Source organism: Myxocyprinus asiaticus, chromosome 10 (genome assembly GCF_019703515.2).
Source record: "Myxocyprinus asiaticus isolate MX2 ecotype Aquarium Trade chromosome 10, UBuf_Myxa_2, whole genome shotgun sequence".
Taxonomy (NCBI): Eukaryota; Metazoa; Chordata; class Actinopteri; order Cypriniformes; family Catostomidae; genus Myxocyprinus; species Myxocyprinus asiaticus.
The window spans coordinates 12,024,711-12,040,790 of NC_059353.1; the positions used below are offsets into that span (position 1 = coordinate 12,024,711).

Genomic DNA, 16,080 nt, shown 5'->3' on the forward strand with positions numbered 1-16,080 from the left:
ACTAAGGAAATTGAGCTACCAGTATGTGTAATCAATGATAGCAGTAACAGAGCATTAGCAATGACTTTATAAAGGGTCATGAGATTCTTCGAAGACAAGCCACAATTTGTTTATACTGAAAGGGCTTCAACAATGGGTTTACATCATGGGAAAGCTAGAGCCATTAATTCGCAGCAGCATCCTGAAAGATGGACATGAGCAAAGATGTCAATGCTGAAACTCCTTAACAGAGCAACCTGATCTCACAGAATCACGTTATTGTATCTACTTTTTTGCTAAATTATTTTTCAAGACTCGTTGTATGTATTGTGGCAGTTTCCTGGTGAAATTAACAGAAGAGGCTCTACAACAACAATGACTTTCACTTAAATCACAGTTAAACAGCAGATTATCAATCCATAAACGCTGACTGTTTGCCGTGTTCCTCACACAATGCTATCTTATAACATCTTAACACTTTTAGCGCATGACTTGTAAGGTGACACATTTTGACTTTTGCATTACATAAACAACTAAATTTACAAGCTTGTTCGAAACGATCAGCTTTCTTGTTTTAATTTCATAATTCTTTCTCACTATGAAAGATATAATATGTGTCACCCTCTTAAAAAGTCATGCTGCCCCAAATTTCAAACATTTGCATTTATTACAGCACCGTCAACTAAACAAGGGAAAAGCCAGAGTTTGGTTTCAAAAGAAAGTCTTTATATTTTGGTGTTTACCTGCTCGTTATTCCTTATTTGAGAGAATTTAAGCAAAGCCACACTTATTCAGAGACTACGTCACCTCGATTCTTCACATGAAGTTTATGTGGAAAGTAACCTAATTTTGTCCAAACTTTGAATTCTCTATTGACACTGAAATGCGTAAGAGACACCAGTCTGGTCAGAGTACGTAAGACCGAGTTCTGCTGGCCTCCGGAGAATTTTACACTCATTTTCCCCTCGTTTCCACATTATAATATTACACCCATCTGACATTTTCTTTGCCAATAATACATATCTAAGGCAAGGCAAGGCAAGTTTATTTATATAGCACATTTCATACATGATGGTAATTCAAAGTGCTTTACATAAAAATGATAAAATAAAATAAAAAACAAGATACATAAAAATCCATTTTAAAACCAATTAAGAACAAGAAATTAGAACAAAAAGTAATAAATTAAAATATCTAAGAATTACCTGTGATAACCATTCAAAGGTCATTCACAACAGTAATTAAGAATCTTTTTTTTTTTTTTTTCCCAATGTTGGAATGCCCAATTCCCACTACTTTAGTAGGTCCTCGTGGTGGCGCGGTTACTCACCTCAATCCGGGTGGCGGGGGACAAGTCTCAGTTGCTTCCGCTGCTGAGACCATCAATCTTATCATGTGGCTCACTGCGCATGACACCGCGGAGACACACAGCATGTGGAGGCTCACGCTACTCTCCGCGATCCACGCACAACTTACCACGTGCCCCACTGAGAGTGAGAACCACTAACTGCGACCACAAGGAGGTTACCCCATGTGACTCTACCCTCCCTAGCAACCGGGCCAATTTGGTTGCTTAGGAGACCTGGCTGGAGTCACTCAGCACGCCCTGGATTCAAACTCGCGACTCCAGGGGTGGTAGTCAGCGTAAATACTCGCTGAGCTACCCAGGCCCCCTAGTAATTAAGATTCTTAAAAAAAAATCAAAATTACTTGGAATGTTCTGGATTTACTTCATATTTCTCTAAGGGCTGAAACAATTTTGAAATTAATGATACACTTTAAAGAAATAGTCCTCCCAAAAATTAACATTCTCTCATCACCCTCATGCCATCCCAGATGTGTATGACTTTCTTTCTTCTGCTGGACACAAACTAAGGTTTTTAGAAGAATATCTCAGCTCTGTAGGTCCATACAATGCAAGTGAATGATGACCAAAACTTTCAAGCTCCAAAAATCACAAAGGCAGCATAAAAGCAATCCATACGACTCAAGTGGTGTAATCCATGTCTTCTGAAGTGATCTAATCGATTTTGGGTCAGAACAGACCAAAATATAACTCCTTTTCACTATAAATCTTGATATCAGCAGTTTCCATGACGATCATGATTTCAAGCTTGATTACACTTCCTAGCTCCATTTAGCGCTCTGCGCATGGGTCAAGCACTAGGAAGTGTAATCGAGCTTGAAATCGTGATCATGCTTAGAGACTGCAATGTCTCCACTGGAGTCGTATTGATTACTTTTATGATGCCTTTATGTGCTTTTGGATCTTCAAAGTTTTGGACACCATTTGCTTGCATTGTATGGACCTACAGAGCTGAGATATACTTCTAAAAACCTTTATTTGTGGTCTGCAGAAAAAGAAAGTCATAAACATCTGGGATGGCATGAGGGTGAGTAAATAATGACATAATTTTAATATCTGGGTGAACTATCCCTTTAAATCCACATGGTGTGAACACAAACAACAGAGCTGAGTGCAAACTATATGAAGAGACTCCATTGCAGTAACAAAAGTGACACCTGCAGGATATTTCTGGTGTTACCATCTTCACACAACAACGGGGGTAGCATATTCTGGGTTATGGCTCATCAGATTCACTGAGGATTTAGACATATCATTTCACACGAAGTATGATTTCAGTATAACTGGGTTGCAAACTCTCCAAGAACAAACATTTGTGATATTAGAGAAGACAACTAGAGTCTTTTTGTGTATTTTCATTAAAAACTGTAACCCACAAGTTCGAATCCAGGGTGTGCTGAGTGACTCCCGTCAGGTCTCCTAAGCAACCAATTGGCCCGGTTGCTAGGGAGGGTAGAGTCACATAGGGTAAACTCCTCGTGGTCGATATAATGTGTGGTTTTCGCTCACGGTGGGGTGCGTGGTGAGTTGTGCATGGATGCCACGGAGAATAGCATGAAGCCTCCACACGCGCTACGTCTCCGTGGTAAACGCTCAGCAAGCCACGCGATAAGATGCGTGGATTGACGGTCTCAGATGCGGAGGCAACTGAGATTCGTCCTCTGCCATCCAGATTGAGGCGAGTCACTACGCCAGCATGAGAACTTATAGAGCGCATTGTGAATTGGGCATACGAATTTGGGGAGTAAAGGGGAGAAAGAAAAAAAAACTGTAACACAAAACCCTATCCTACTTTAAACTCAGACTGAATCTAATTCAATATGTGAGAGTGTGCACCTGTTTTTTTTTTTTTTTTTTTTAAAGTGGAACTGATTAAACCCTGCGTTTTATTTCCTCATTTAATATGATCACTCTTAATAATGTAGATCAATCAAATGTAATAAATGTAATTGGATTTGGGATTTCAGTTGTGGAACCAGTGTAAATACTAATGCCACTGAATTACAAAATATAAAAACATAATAGGAGTGATCCCATTAGCTAATTACCAAGCTTATTTTAAAATGTTGTTAATATCATGATGTAAGTGTTCCAAATTACAGTGAGACAATGCATTTACTTACACGTGATTTTTGTAAAAATGTACGCAAGACTGAGTGATAGCACATGTGCGCCTATTACAAAGCTCTTGCTTCCATCTAGCGTCCACTAAGTGCAATAACATCAGGAGATTGCGCGAAGCCTTGGCTCATGAATATTAATTAGGATAAGCAACGTCATCGTAAGTTAATTAATATACTCATGAGCTAACCTTGCACAACTCACTAGTAACAACTCTGAGTAACCTCCACTAATAGATAAGAATAATAATAGTTAAAAACACGCATTTATTCTGCTCTATCAATCTTTTAAATGAGGGTGAAAATATGCTGAACCCTTCTTCAAACGGCGAGGCGTCTCATGTTGTGGTGAACTATGTTAACGAGTATCTGGAGCTTGTCGAGTCTTTGCCGCTGGACCTACAGAGATGTGTGTCCCTCATGAGGGAGACAGACACGAAATATCAAGGTGAGAGGTGTCTGACACCTTTATCTAGCAGAAGTGTGAGAAAACACTACATTATTTGAGCGGTGAGTGTTGGAAAACACACTAGCTAGCTGGCTAGCGGCTAACTGGTTAGCACGTGCAACTTTCAAGTTTTCCCTCGTCGAGTGATAGAGAGGTTAACGCTATAAAGTTGATCATGTTTGTATAGTAACGATATGTCTCATTTATATACGAAGTGCGCAGCTGTTCGAAAGAAATCAGTATATTTCCTGTTTGGATGTAGTGTACGTGGTCGGCGGTCTGGCAGCTTCTAGAAACCATATAAACTTCCTGTTTTTATAAACAAAACAAAAAAGCCTTTAAATGTCAAATAATGTTATGTAACGTATTAATATATGAAATCACAGCTTTAGAGTTTAGTAATTGGCCCTTGAAGTATTATAACGACTACGCACACTCATCATGGGGTCAGCGATTGTGCCAACAAAATTAAAACATGCTCGGACAAAACCTTGGTTGTCATGGGTATCGACTGTTTTAGTGGAGGTTAAGTTAAAATGATTTGAAGGGGGAAAAAAAGGTGCATATATTTAGATATAGCTACTAACCCTGATGTCCAAGCCACAATTCTTTGAAAATTGTGAAATAATTCAAAGTTTATTTATCTTGTAGAGATCCTCACGGAACTGGACGAGGCTTATGAAAAACACAGACATGAATCAGATCCTGTGCAGAAGAGGCGCCTCCTCCATTGTATTCAACGGTCTTTGATCCGCACTGAAGAACTTGGAGATGAGAAGATCCAGATCGCAGGCCAAATGGTGGAACTGGTGGAGAATCGCAGTCGGCAGCTTGAGTGGCAAAGCAAGCTTTTCCAAGCCTCACCGGAGAGCACCGCGTCAGTGGGCAGTGCCCCCAGTGCCATAACAACAGTACCCATGGCACCACTGTCCATTCCACTGGTGCTAGTGAGTAAGCCATGTGTGGAAAGGAGACGAGATGAGACTCTGGGCTCAGTCGACAAATCTGGTGGAAAGCGGTCACGAAGGCAAAAAAATGGTTCGGAGAACCGTGAAAACAACAGTTACGGCATGGAGCACAATGAGGAGGTTGGTACAGCCACACCTAAAGAGAAAAAGGCCAAGACGTCCTCCACATCATCATCAAAGAAGAAGAAGAAGTCAAAAAGCAAGCAAGATAGAGAGCCATCACCGACCGACCTGCCCATTGATCCAAATGAACCCACATACTGCCTGTGTGAGCAAGTGTCTTTTGGAGAGATGATCGGTTGTGATAACGATGAATGCACTATTGAATGGTTTCACTTCTCTTGTGTCGATCTGCACCATAAGCCGAAAGGAAAGTGGTACTGTCCAAATTGCAGAGGAGACAATGAGAAGACGATGGACAAATCATTAGAGAGGTCTAAAAAAGAGAGGATGTACAACAGGTAGTGTCCGGTTTACCTGGTCGACATGTAATATTCCATATTCAGTCTCAGGCAAGAGAAGTTTAGTCAAAGTATACAGTGTTTTGAGGCCAAGCTCAGTCACTGGTTTGTATATTCTTATATAGAGACTTGTTGATCTGAAGGGTTCACTTTTAGCTACCTAGTTATTAATGTTGTATACATTGGAGGTATTCTGTTCATCCAAACCACAAGCCAGTATAATGCATTTTTGTTTTTAATGATCGATTTTGTATTTATGCTGTGTGTTATTGTACATATGTTTATGTAAAAATAAAATCTGCTTAATGCAGTGTTTCATGGCTTTTTCTCTTCATCAAAACATGTTGACATAGGAGGCCTTAACGTACACTATATTGCCAAAAGTATTCGCTCACCCATCCAAATAATTGAATTCAGGTGTTCCAATCACTTTCATGGCCACAGGTGTATAAAATGAAGCACCTAGGCATGCAGACTGCTTCTACAAACATTTGTGAAAGAATGGGCCGCTCTCAGGAGCTCAGTGAATTCCAGCGTGGTACTGTGATAGGATGCCACCTGTGCAACAAGTCCAGTCGTGAAATTTCCTCGCTACTAAATATTCCACAGTCAACTGTCAGTGGTATTATAACAAAGTGGAAGCGATTGGGAATGACAGCAACTCAGCCACGAAGTGGTGGGCCACGTAAAATGACAGAGCGGGGTCAGCGGATGCTGAGGCGCATAGTGCGCAGAGGTCACCAACTTTCTGCAGAGTCAATCGCTACAGACCTCCAAAGTTCATGTGGCCTTCAGATTAGCTCAAGAACAGTGCGTAGAGAGCTTCATGGAATGGGTTTCCATGGCTGAGCAGCTGCATCCAAGCCATACATCACCAAGTGCAATGCAAAGCGTCGGATGCAGTGGTGTAAAGCACGCCGCCACTGGACTCTAGAGCAGTGGAGACGCGTTCTCTGGAGTGAGGAATCACGCTTCTCCATCTGGCAATCTGATGGACGAGTCTGGGTTTGGCGGTTGCCAGGAGAACGGTACTTGTCTGACTGCATTGTGCCAACTGTGAAGTTTGCTGGAGGGGGGATTATGGTGTGGGGTTGTTTTTCAGCAGCTGGGCTTGGCCCCTTAGTTCCAGTGAAAGGAACTCTGAATGCTTCAGCATACCAAGAGATTTTGGACAATTCCATGCTCCCAACTTTGTGGGAAAAGTTTGGGGATGGCCCCTTCCTGTTCCAACATGACTGCACACCAGTGCACAAAGCAAGGTCCATAAAGACATGGATGAGCGAGTTTGGTGTGGAAGAACTTGACTGGCCTGCACAGAGTCCTGACCTCAACCCGATAGAGCACCTTTGGGATGAATTAGAGCGAAGACTGCGAGCCAGGCCTTCTCGTCCAACATCAGTGTCTGACCTCACAAATGCGCTTCTGGAAGAATGGTCAAAAATTCCCATAAACACACTCCTAAACCTTGTGGAAAGCCTTCCCAGAAGAGTTGAAGCTGTTATAGCTGCAAAGGGTGGGCCGACGTTATATTAAACCCTATGGATTAAGAATGGGATGTCACTTAAGTTCATATGCCTCTAAAGGCAGGTGAGCGAATACTTTTGGCAATATAGTGTATATCTTAAGACTAACTCCAAATATAGTACGGATTGTCTTGGGATGCTGTTATCTTTGGCACATTGACGTTAACTCTGCATGTGATCCACTTGTTTCTCTGATCAAATAAAATTGTAAGAGTCATGGTATTACTTAAAAGGGAAAAATGGCAGGTGTTTGTGATTTGATAAATAAGAGGCAATACTCATGAATGTAGTTTTACCTTTTATTTAAGTATTTACAAGTGCTGGAAAATGAGATTGCCAACCAGTGCAAAATCTGTACACAAATTTCTAAATGCAAGGGCACACTCAGGCATTCATGCATGTACATCTGCAAAGATATGGGCTTGGAAAAAGACATGAAGATATTTTGATTTGGACTCTGTGATGCAAGCCATGAAAAAGGTGCATGTTAAGTGACTAAAATTACTAGTATCTGGAGGATATTTTTGCACTTTTGAGTAGTTCCAGCTAATCATTCTTCAGTTTTTTTAACCAGTAAATATATTTTATACTCTCCTAAATATTGACATTTTCTTTAAACATAACTTGTTTATTTATATAAACCATCATGTCTGTCTACTAACATGTTATATGCAGTACTGTAGCTCATTACCACTCGTGTGGTAGCATGCCATCTTTCCTTTGACAGAACCAATGAGAGTTGTGACTAAACCACTGTCATGAACACTGATCCAAAAAGACTGAAATTCAAGAACTTAAAAGGGCACTTTTAACTGCCTTTGAGTGAAACCATGATATTAAAATTGTCAATGAAGCACAGAGTACATTTTCATCAGAATAACACCACTTTGACTTTGAAGTTTCTTAGTGAGACTTTTATATTTATATTAGAGTGCCACGACTGACTCGTCAATGTTTTTAAGCGATAATAAGACACTTCGCAAAAACCGACAATAACTGCATGTTCATGCCAGATGCAAAATTAGTCAAGCATGATAGAATGACAATACGAGGGGTTTTTTCCCCTTTCCAGAATCAGTGATCTTAATTTGGAGGGTTGAAAAGCACTCCAGGCAAAAAAAGAGAAATAAAAACAAAAATTACAATCTTGCTTGAGTAAAGTGCATAAAAACTTAAAATGGAGATTTTAAAAACTATCCTCCAACAACAGAGCCAAAGAAAAGAAAAACAAAATGTTTGTGAATGTAATCAACTGTCCCTCCAGCTCTGCTCTACAACTGCTGACACCCGTTTCTCATATTCTCGTTTGTTTTCTTGATACAGCTGTGCTGCCTGGCTGTTTGCTGGGCTGTTGGGATTTGGCTCATCTAGAAGGGACTGTAGGGAAAGATAAATCAAACTTTAGTCAATGGATGAGTGAAGTTAAAAATAAAAGCAAAACTACAACACCACATCATGGTTGCCACTCTTTTCAAGGCACAATTTTCCAGGACATTTTCTGTGCCCATCGGGTGTAATATTGAAGCAAAAACACACAAGAGGTCATTATGCATATTGTGGTTATTGGATGCTTATTGTTTCTGAATTCTGTATTCTCAAAAAGTTGTCTAAGAATTACTATATAGCAGTAATATTAATTTTTTCCCCATTTCACATGTTCATTTAAATCAAGCTTTTATTTTTCAGTTTGTGTGTTTTAGATGGCAGATTCTCTTTTCCGGATTAGTAGTTTGCTATGTGGCCCAGTTTAATTATTAAAACCCAAAAAGCTATGATTTATTCAATTTAATATTCTGTATGTGTTGCGCACTCCAGAGCGCTCTGCTCCCTGTCATCTACCACACACACAAAGCACACAATGCTCTTGACTCTGTTGCCAGAGAATGAGCAGCCAGCATCCCAAATTAATTTTGAAGCGCACAGCACATGCAGATTATATACACATTTAATTAAATCACAGCCTTTTGCACTTTAATAATCACACAAGGACATATCACAATTTTAATTTGATTAATTGTACATTCAAACATTTTGTACCAAATATGTCAAATTCTGTAACATTATTCACTTTATAGCTGATTACATTTTCTGATTCAGTGATTCCGTCCACATGGCGGAAAACATAGTGCCCTAAATGTGGACTCCAATGGACAGAATTATTGAAAATGAATTCACATCCTAAAGTGTAAAGGTAGCATTACCACACTACCACCTCAGGTTGTGAATTTATTTTCAAAAACATCAGCGGCCCGACTGCATTGTCATTGTCTAAAGTTTGCAACTCAGATCTTTTCGTAGTTAACAACAGCAATTTTGGAATGAAAATCCCATTTTGCACTATATCAATACTTAAACTATTTTGTTAGAGCAAAGCAGAGATGACAGGAAATGTTCGTTCACGCCAGTCAACTGTTGTTTCAAAATTATACAAATGTGTATTTGACACCTATCCAGAGTCCCGATTGTTACCATGTTTTTGAACATGTAGCAAAAACCTTATTAGCGACACAGTCAAACTGTTTTATTTTACTTAAATATTTTCAATTTTCCAGGACATTGATGTATTTTTCTAATTTTCCATGACTTTTCCATGACTAGAAAACTGTACTGCCAAATTCCAGGTTTTCCAGGATGTGTGGGAACCCTGCACATACATACTTTACAAAAGATACAAACAATGTCATTCGAATTAGATACACTGCTGAGAGCCACATACAGTGTTTTCAACTAAATAAAACGCCACTGAGAAAATCTGAGCTATTAACAGGTATATTATGGAAGTTTCATACTCAGAATTAATACTATTCAAAGGCTCTTTTCTAAGTGAGTAAGGACTAAAAAAAAACAAAAAAACATTAATGTACCTGTATTGATGTTAGAATAGAAGAAACATCATAAGTTGGACTCCACCGGTTCTGGAGAATATCTAAGCAGATACTGCCATCAGCATACACTGAGAAAGACAGCAAGACAAAAGTCAGAGTAACAGAATATGTTAAAAATAAATTCTTTACAGACACAAATAATTGAAAAGAAAAAACATGCTTATATTGCTTTAAGAGCTAGTGACCAATGACAAAGAGAGAAACATAGACGTTCATAAAAGTATTATAAAGCTTCAGACAACATTCATCCTCTCAAATTACATGCCTTACAAAGCTCTAACTCTGACAAAATCACTGAAAATTTTAACCTTAGGAATGTTTTTATTAATACAAGTCAGCAAGTTTTTAATTTGGTTACTTCAGACTGTAGCGATCAAACAATTTTTACTAACACTGACTGTACAATCACTTCTAGACCAACAAAGTAGAGGTGGCTTTAAAACTGCATTTGCAAAAAACATTTATTCATAATATTTTGTAATATTATAAATGATCAATTTTGAATTATTATTGCTTAAGAAATGCATATGAAGTTATTTTAGCATTTCCAAAAGACATTTCATTTGTTTTTGATAGATAAATACATTGCCACATCACAATATGTGCACTATAATGACAATAGGAACTAGTGTTTTTATTAATAAACAATGAAGCTAATAACTGCAGCAAAAGAACAAATGTAAGAATGTCACGCCATCATCAGTAGGTGCTGTACTGCAGAGACCCAGACCGAATTTGCTGACTTTGTGCATTTTTTTGAGAACATCTGCAGAATTTCCGCAAAAACAGGAATTTGTGTTAAACATCTTCGAATACTACAGTCTTATTGGGAGCTAATTATCTAAAATATTTAATAAACATGCAAGCTAGTGTGGCAAAGTGTAGAACTCTGTTAATGACAACGTTCAAATTCTGTGAAGCTTCAAAAAGAGTTCTCAGGGCGCAGATTCCATGTGAACCTGGTAGTGTTACAATACAACCGAGAACATACAGGAAGATGCTCAGTCTCATGCACAACGCCTTGTTTACAGGATAGGGGTTAGTTGTTCTTTGCCAAAGTTTCTAATCTGAGACACAAACAGGAAGTGTCACTCACCATTTGGATGAAACATCTTTGAGACAAACCGCACAGTGGGGGGCTTGTTTGGATATTCTTCTGTGAACTCAACTGTAAGCTTGAAAGTACCTTGGGTGCAGAGAACAAACATCATCCTCAATTTGAGTGAATTTATATTCTAAATGATTTCTTCACACATGTACTTGCACATGCTTGCTTGTGTCTAGGTCAGTTGAGCAAGACACTTACCATCTTCAAAAGGTGTTCCTTCTGGGCTGCGTGTAAAAACATAAAACATTATTTAGGTCAAAGGCAGGAGTTGGAAAATGACATTTAGACAACCTGCCCTGTTTGGAACATACAGGTCTCAACCCAAGTACAGCATGTTGACCACGATATCAAATAACAAACATGTGCACCATTTCAATCTACCATTACCAGGTCTTTACAAGCTAACATGACTGCAAATAGCCTTTTAGGTACCCAGGTATAAACCTATACAATAATCTAATACACATAGACTGCATTAGTTTTGAAAGGGTTCAAACCCTGGGTGAAAAAGGCTACTTGCAGTTATTGTCGCTGAATGCTTTGAGGTTAAATCAGCGTTCCCCCACACTTTTTGACCACTGAATCCCATGACCTTTCCTGTTCTTTGTGATTTCTAGATGAAGATTTCTTAAAACTATTTCATAATTGTGATTGCTGGAGACAGATTTCCATTTGTATGCCAGGTACCAATCTGTGGAACTAATACAATTATATGATTATCCTTAATAGTGTACAAATGACCCTCAACGGGCAGAATGATACAACACAGGCATTTTTTTTTTCTTCTCTTCACCCTCACAAATAGCAATACTCAGCTTAGAAAAAAACTATATGGGCAAAACCTGTCAAGAAAATGTTCTTGTCATATTATCCCCGAAGCAATACACAAATATGTACTTGCATATTTTGTACAATATGCATACATTTTGCATAAATAAAAGCATACATTTAAGACCATCATTTTTTTGTATTGTGCCATTATTTTCAGGACACTTAAAGGAATATTCTGGGTTTAACACAAGCGCTTAATAAACGGCATTTATGTCTTAATGTTGATTACCACAAAAACTTGTTTCGACTTGTCCCTTCTTTTCTTAAAATCAAGGTTACAGTGAGGCACTTACAAAGGAAGTGAATGGGGCCAAACTGTAAACATTAAAATACAATTTCAAGTGTAGCCAAAAGACGTAAACAATAAGTGTTGATTTTAGTGTGTTGAAATCACTTACTAACCTTTTCTGTTTAACGTTATAGTCAATTTTACCACTTACGATGTAATCAAACCATGTAAAATTGTAAGACTGTAAAAATGACAATTTGAACAAATTTACAGCTCAAATAATGCACAAGTTTTAACAGAATAATTAAAGTGCTTTTATAAAATTATAATCTTTAAACCCTCCAAAAATTGGCCCTATTCATTTCCACTTGTAAGTGCCTCACTTTAACCTCCATTTTAAGAAAATGAGGGATGAGTCAATAGTAATTTTTGTGGCTATCAAAACCGAGTCGACCGAGCTTCAGAATATTTCTTTAAGCACATTTTACCAATCAACCCCCACCCCAAATCTTAAATATCACCAAAACGCAGAATGAGACATTTTTGTTTGCAAGCGCTTTTCATGGTTAGTTCAATGCGGCGCTTGACGCTGGCTTTGACGCTCTGACGTGAATCATGAATGCAGCTTCACGATTGCTGTAACAAAGCGGAGAGCCATTGTCTACTAGCAGATTAATATTGTGGAGGATGAGAGATTAAGAGATTTAATGCCCACTGCAATGAATATGCAACCTATGGGGAAACTAGTTCTTTCAATTACTCCCACTCCCACTTAGACTTTGGGAAACGTTTAATGTTACTTGAATTAGTGATATTTTAGTGCATTGTCTTTATATTGTGGGAGGCTTTGTTTGGAAAATGTTAATAAAGCATTATATTGTTACATATTGTTTTCCTTTCCTAAGATGGAAATAAATGAATTTTGACAAGAAGTATATATAGTGTCAAATGTCAACACTTTTAAAATCTGTGTTTAATCACGATTAACTACAGAAAAAATTATGCAAATGTTAATCGACTACCAGCACTAGTAAAAAAATCTTAATGGTCCTAAAAAAGGCTTAATGTTCTATATTTACATTTATGCATTTGACAGACAGTTTTATCCAAAGAGACTTACCGCAGTGGCGAATTCTCAGGGCCAGCAAAGCCTTCTCTGCTGGCCTAACATGCCAAATAAGGAAATATTTTTCATCCTTTCATTCTCAATCACCTTTTTGCCTATGTATTTTTAATAGCTTTCAACTCTTAATTAATCTACAAACAAATAGATAAAAACGAAAAGTTTATCCAGTCAGAATTTATTCCTTGATGCTTACAAGCGAAGTGTGACAACTGTTTCACAAATCACATGCCCGAAGCCAAGCTCCTTAGCTGAAGCAGCATGTGAGTTTGAGCTCCACCCCCTCAGGCCTTCAGAATTTCCACAGAATCCCTCAACAGTGCAAATGAATCAGCAACTAAAGTCAGATTGTCAGATTCATCAGCCAGTCAGACTGATTTATTTGTTCTTGGTGGGTGTGATCTTTAGGATGTGTCCCGTTCGAGGCCTTCTAGCTGGCCTTGAGTGACGCAATCACGCTTTAAGTGATGTACGTAATTTTAAAGCGAAGAGTGCGAGATCGTCATCACTGCTGCTATCGCCATTGAGAAAGAGATCCTTATGGATTTAAAAACACAAGATGTTCTGCATGACCGTGTGATTGCTTACTTTATTAAACAGGAAAGGAGGACTGATTTTCACTTCAAGCAAATTGGTAAGTGCTTTTTGTATTGTTATAGCAACATCACGAGTTTTCTAAGTGTAAATTAGGCTGCTGGAGCATTCAGTGTCAGATCAAGTTTTGAAAAGTAGTGCTGCACTCCATTCAACTCAGAAAGTCAGATTTTACAACTTCCTACTAGGAAAAGTGTAATGGAATGCATCTTGAAGTCAGAATTACAACTTGTAGGCTCGTGCAGAAATTCTCAACTCTGATTTCACCGAGATGCAGGGGCATGATGTCACACAAACATGTCGACACTCAGAGAGATATACAAAGTAAGTGATAAACATTCACTTTATTAAGTAATATCGATAAATGAGTTCATTTCCACATTACATGATATTAAAGCTTGTTTAACAAACGCCTGCAGAAACAGGTGTATAAAACATTATAATCTCTTTTGATAATCGTACACCTGAAGCACAAATGCTAGCGCTGCAGCATTGTTTATCAGTTGGGTTGCTAGGAGACATCTCTAATGAGAGTCAAACCTCTGCTAAGCTAACGGGAGCATTGCAGGAATATCCCGCATCCAACATGAATGGAACACAGCATAACCGTTTACCCTGACGAAACAATTTATTGCAAGCAACATTTAAATCGCAAATATTATTAGATAGATTTCTCCAGGTATTATAAACCTCCTTGGTAGATTCATATGAAAAATTATGGTTTCTGAATGTATGTTCGGAAGACGTTCATTTCACAAACAGTAATGCTGCAGTTAAAATTAGGCTTGCTTGAGCATTAAGTGTCATTTCAAGTTCTGGCTTTCGTGCATGGACGTGTTTTTAAAGTGTCAGTTGGTATTATTAGCAACATAATGCATGACGCCCAAAGGCATAGGGTGTCTTATTCACAGTGAAACTGTGTTTTCTTAATGGCATGAATCACACTGAAGGCCTAGACTTTAAACGCACAGCCCTCCACTGATTGAAGGTATACAATTTTTATCAGTTTGTGTGTTCCCTGGGAATCTAAACCATGACCCTGGCGTTGCTAGTGCCATGCTTTACCAGTTGTTCTACAGGAAATATATGCAAAATTTATGTACTTATTTTTATTTATTTTTTGGAGTAAAAGGGCTTTTTTGACCAGGACTTTTTATTTGACAGGTTTTGTGAGAATCACACATATTCACTATATAAAGGTACATACCTTTAAGATTTTACTAGTCTCCAAAACTTTTGATTTTACAAAAATTCCCTGATATTTCCAGGTTTCTAATGACTGTAGGAACCCTGTTAGGTGAGCTTGTTGGCAGACTGGCCTCTCTCTTCTTACCCGAATATAACTGCATTCCAAACCATTATGTTGTTTTCAGATGGAGCTCCACTAACACCGGCTGGGGGATCCTCCTGGAGCCTGTGGGACCAACACCACCGTAGACAAAATCATAGCTGTGTTAGGGATTATTCTTACTCTTTCAATGTCAATCACCTCATCTGGAAAGAGCTGGGATAATAAATGACGGCAATTGGGGATTCTCATTACTCTATAATCAACATTAGAAACAAAAATGGTATTATGGGGGCAAATAAGTACACTTCTGTTACTTTGAACCCCAAAATATGAATCCGTTTAAACACGTCAGGCTTGAAGTTCTTCCCTAACCGGCTTTGAACACTAGCCAGCTAGCTAAGTTAAATATAGAGTTTTTATGAACCTCCACCATGTAAACAGACAATATTACGATATACTCGACTAACTCGCTGTTTTCAGTACATACCAGACGTTAAATTGTGTCTTTTAATCGCTGGTAGGATGTTTATAATGTACTAGCCGGACCGATTGCTATGAAGCTAACTAGCTAGATAGCTATTCCACCAAAACAAACACATCCATCATTTCACACTCACTCACCGCTTAAAATCTCGCATGAGTCGCCGTCTAGCAGGAGTAGACATCTTTAACTACACTAAAATTATGTGTTCGATATTATTTTCAGTGCTCTAACAGCACATTTCAGGAAAAGAAACGGTACACAAAAAACACGGGTGATTACTAATCGCTGCTTCTCTCCGTTCTCTTTGGTCGTGCTTAAAAGGGATCCTTCTCGTCAATCTCGCGAGATTCGTGCTTAGAAGGTACCCTTTTCTCGTCAATCTCGCGAGATTCGTGTTTAGAAGGGAGCCTTCTCGTCAATCTTACGAGGTTTGTGTTTTGAAGGGATCCTTCTCGTCAATCTCGCGAGATTCGTGCTTAGAAGGGACCCTTTTCTCGTCAATCTAGTGAGATTCGTGTTTAGAAGGGACCCTTCTCGTCAATCTCGCGAGATTCGTGCTTAGAAGGGACCCTTTTCTCGTCAATCTAGTGATATTCGTGTTTAGAAGGGATCCTTCTCGTCAATCTCGCGAGATTCGTGCTTAGAAGGGAACCTTTTCTCGTCAATCTAG

General features: G+C 38.6%; 2 protein-coding genes across 2 annotated transcripts; one reads left to right on the top strand and one right to left on the bottom strand.

Annotated features, from left to right (window-relative positions):
* Positions 1-3,626: 3,626 nt before the first annotated feature.
* Positions 3,627-5,655, top strand: LOC127447523 (inhibitor of growth protein 1-like). Its single transcript, XM_051709460.1, has 2 exons — positions 3,627-3,913; positions 4,565-5,655. The coding sequence occupies exons 1-2, from the start codon at positions 3,772-3,774 to the stop codon at positions 5,344-5,346; spliced, it is 924 nt and encodes a 307-aa protein (XP_051565420.1). The 5' UTR covers positions 3,627-3,771; the 3' UTR covers positions 5,347-5,655.
* Positions 5,656-7,150: 1,495 nt separating this feature from the next.
* Positions 7,151-15,735, bottom strand: LOC127447525 (ubiquitin-conjugating enzyme E2 A-like). The gene is made up of 6 exons (XM_051709462.1): positions 15,548-15,735; positions 14,969-15,049; positions 11,057-11,082; positions 10,847-10,936; positions 9,730-9,818; positions 7,151-8,242 (listed from the first exon to the last, which is right to left on the bottom strand). The coding sequence occupies exons 1-6, from the start codon at positions 15,589-15,591 to the stop codon at positions 8,114-8,116; spliced, it is 459 nt and encodes a 152-aa protein (XP_051565422.1). The 5' UTR covers positions 15,592-15,735; the 3' UTR covers positions 7,151-8,113.
* Between the last annotated feature and the right edge of the window lie 345 nt (positions 15,736-16,080).

What these genes read in the sequence shown, in the direction of transcription:
- LOC127447523 (XM_051709460.1), top strand. Translation starts at nt 3,772, where the DNA reads ATGCTGAACCCTTCTTCAAACGGCGAGGCGTCTCATGTTGTGGTGAAC. An exon ending in GACAGACACGAAATATCAAG is followed by an intron (nt 3,914 to 4,564) that starts GTGAGAGGTGTC and finishes TTTATCTTGTAG; the next exon opens with AGATCCTCACGGAACTGGAC.
- LOC127447525 (XM_051709462.1), bottom strand. Translation starts at nt 15,591, where the DNA reads ATGTCTACTCCTGCTAGACGGCGACTCATGCGAGATTTTAAGCG. An exon ending in AGGAACACCTTTTGAAGATG is followed by an intron (nt 10,937 to 11,056) that starts GTAAGTGTCTTG and finishes TCTGCACCCAAG; the next exon opens with GTACTTTCAAGCTTACAGTT. An exon ending in CTATTCTAACATCAATACAG is followed by an intron (nt 8,243 to 9,729) that starts GTACATTAATGT and finishes CTTTCCCTACAG; the next exon opens with TCCCTTCTAGATGAGCCAAA.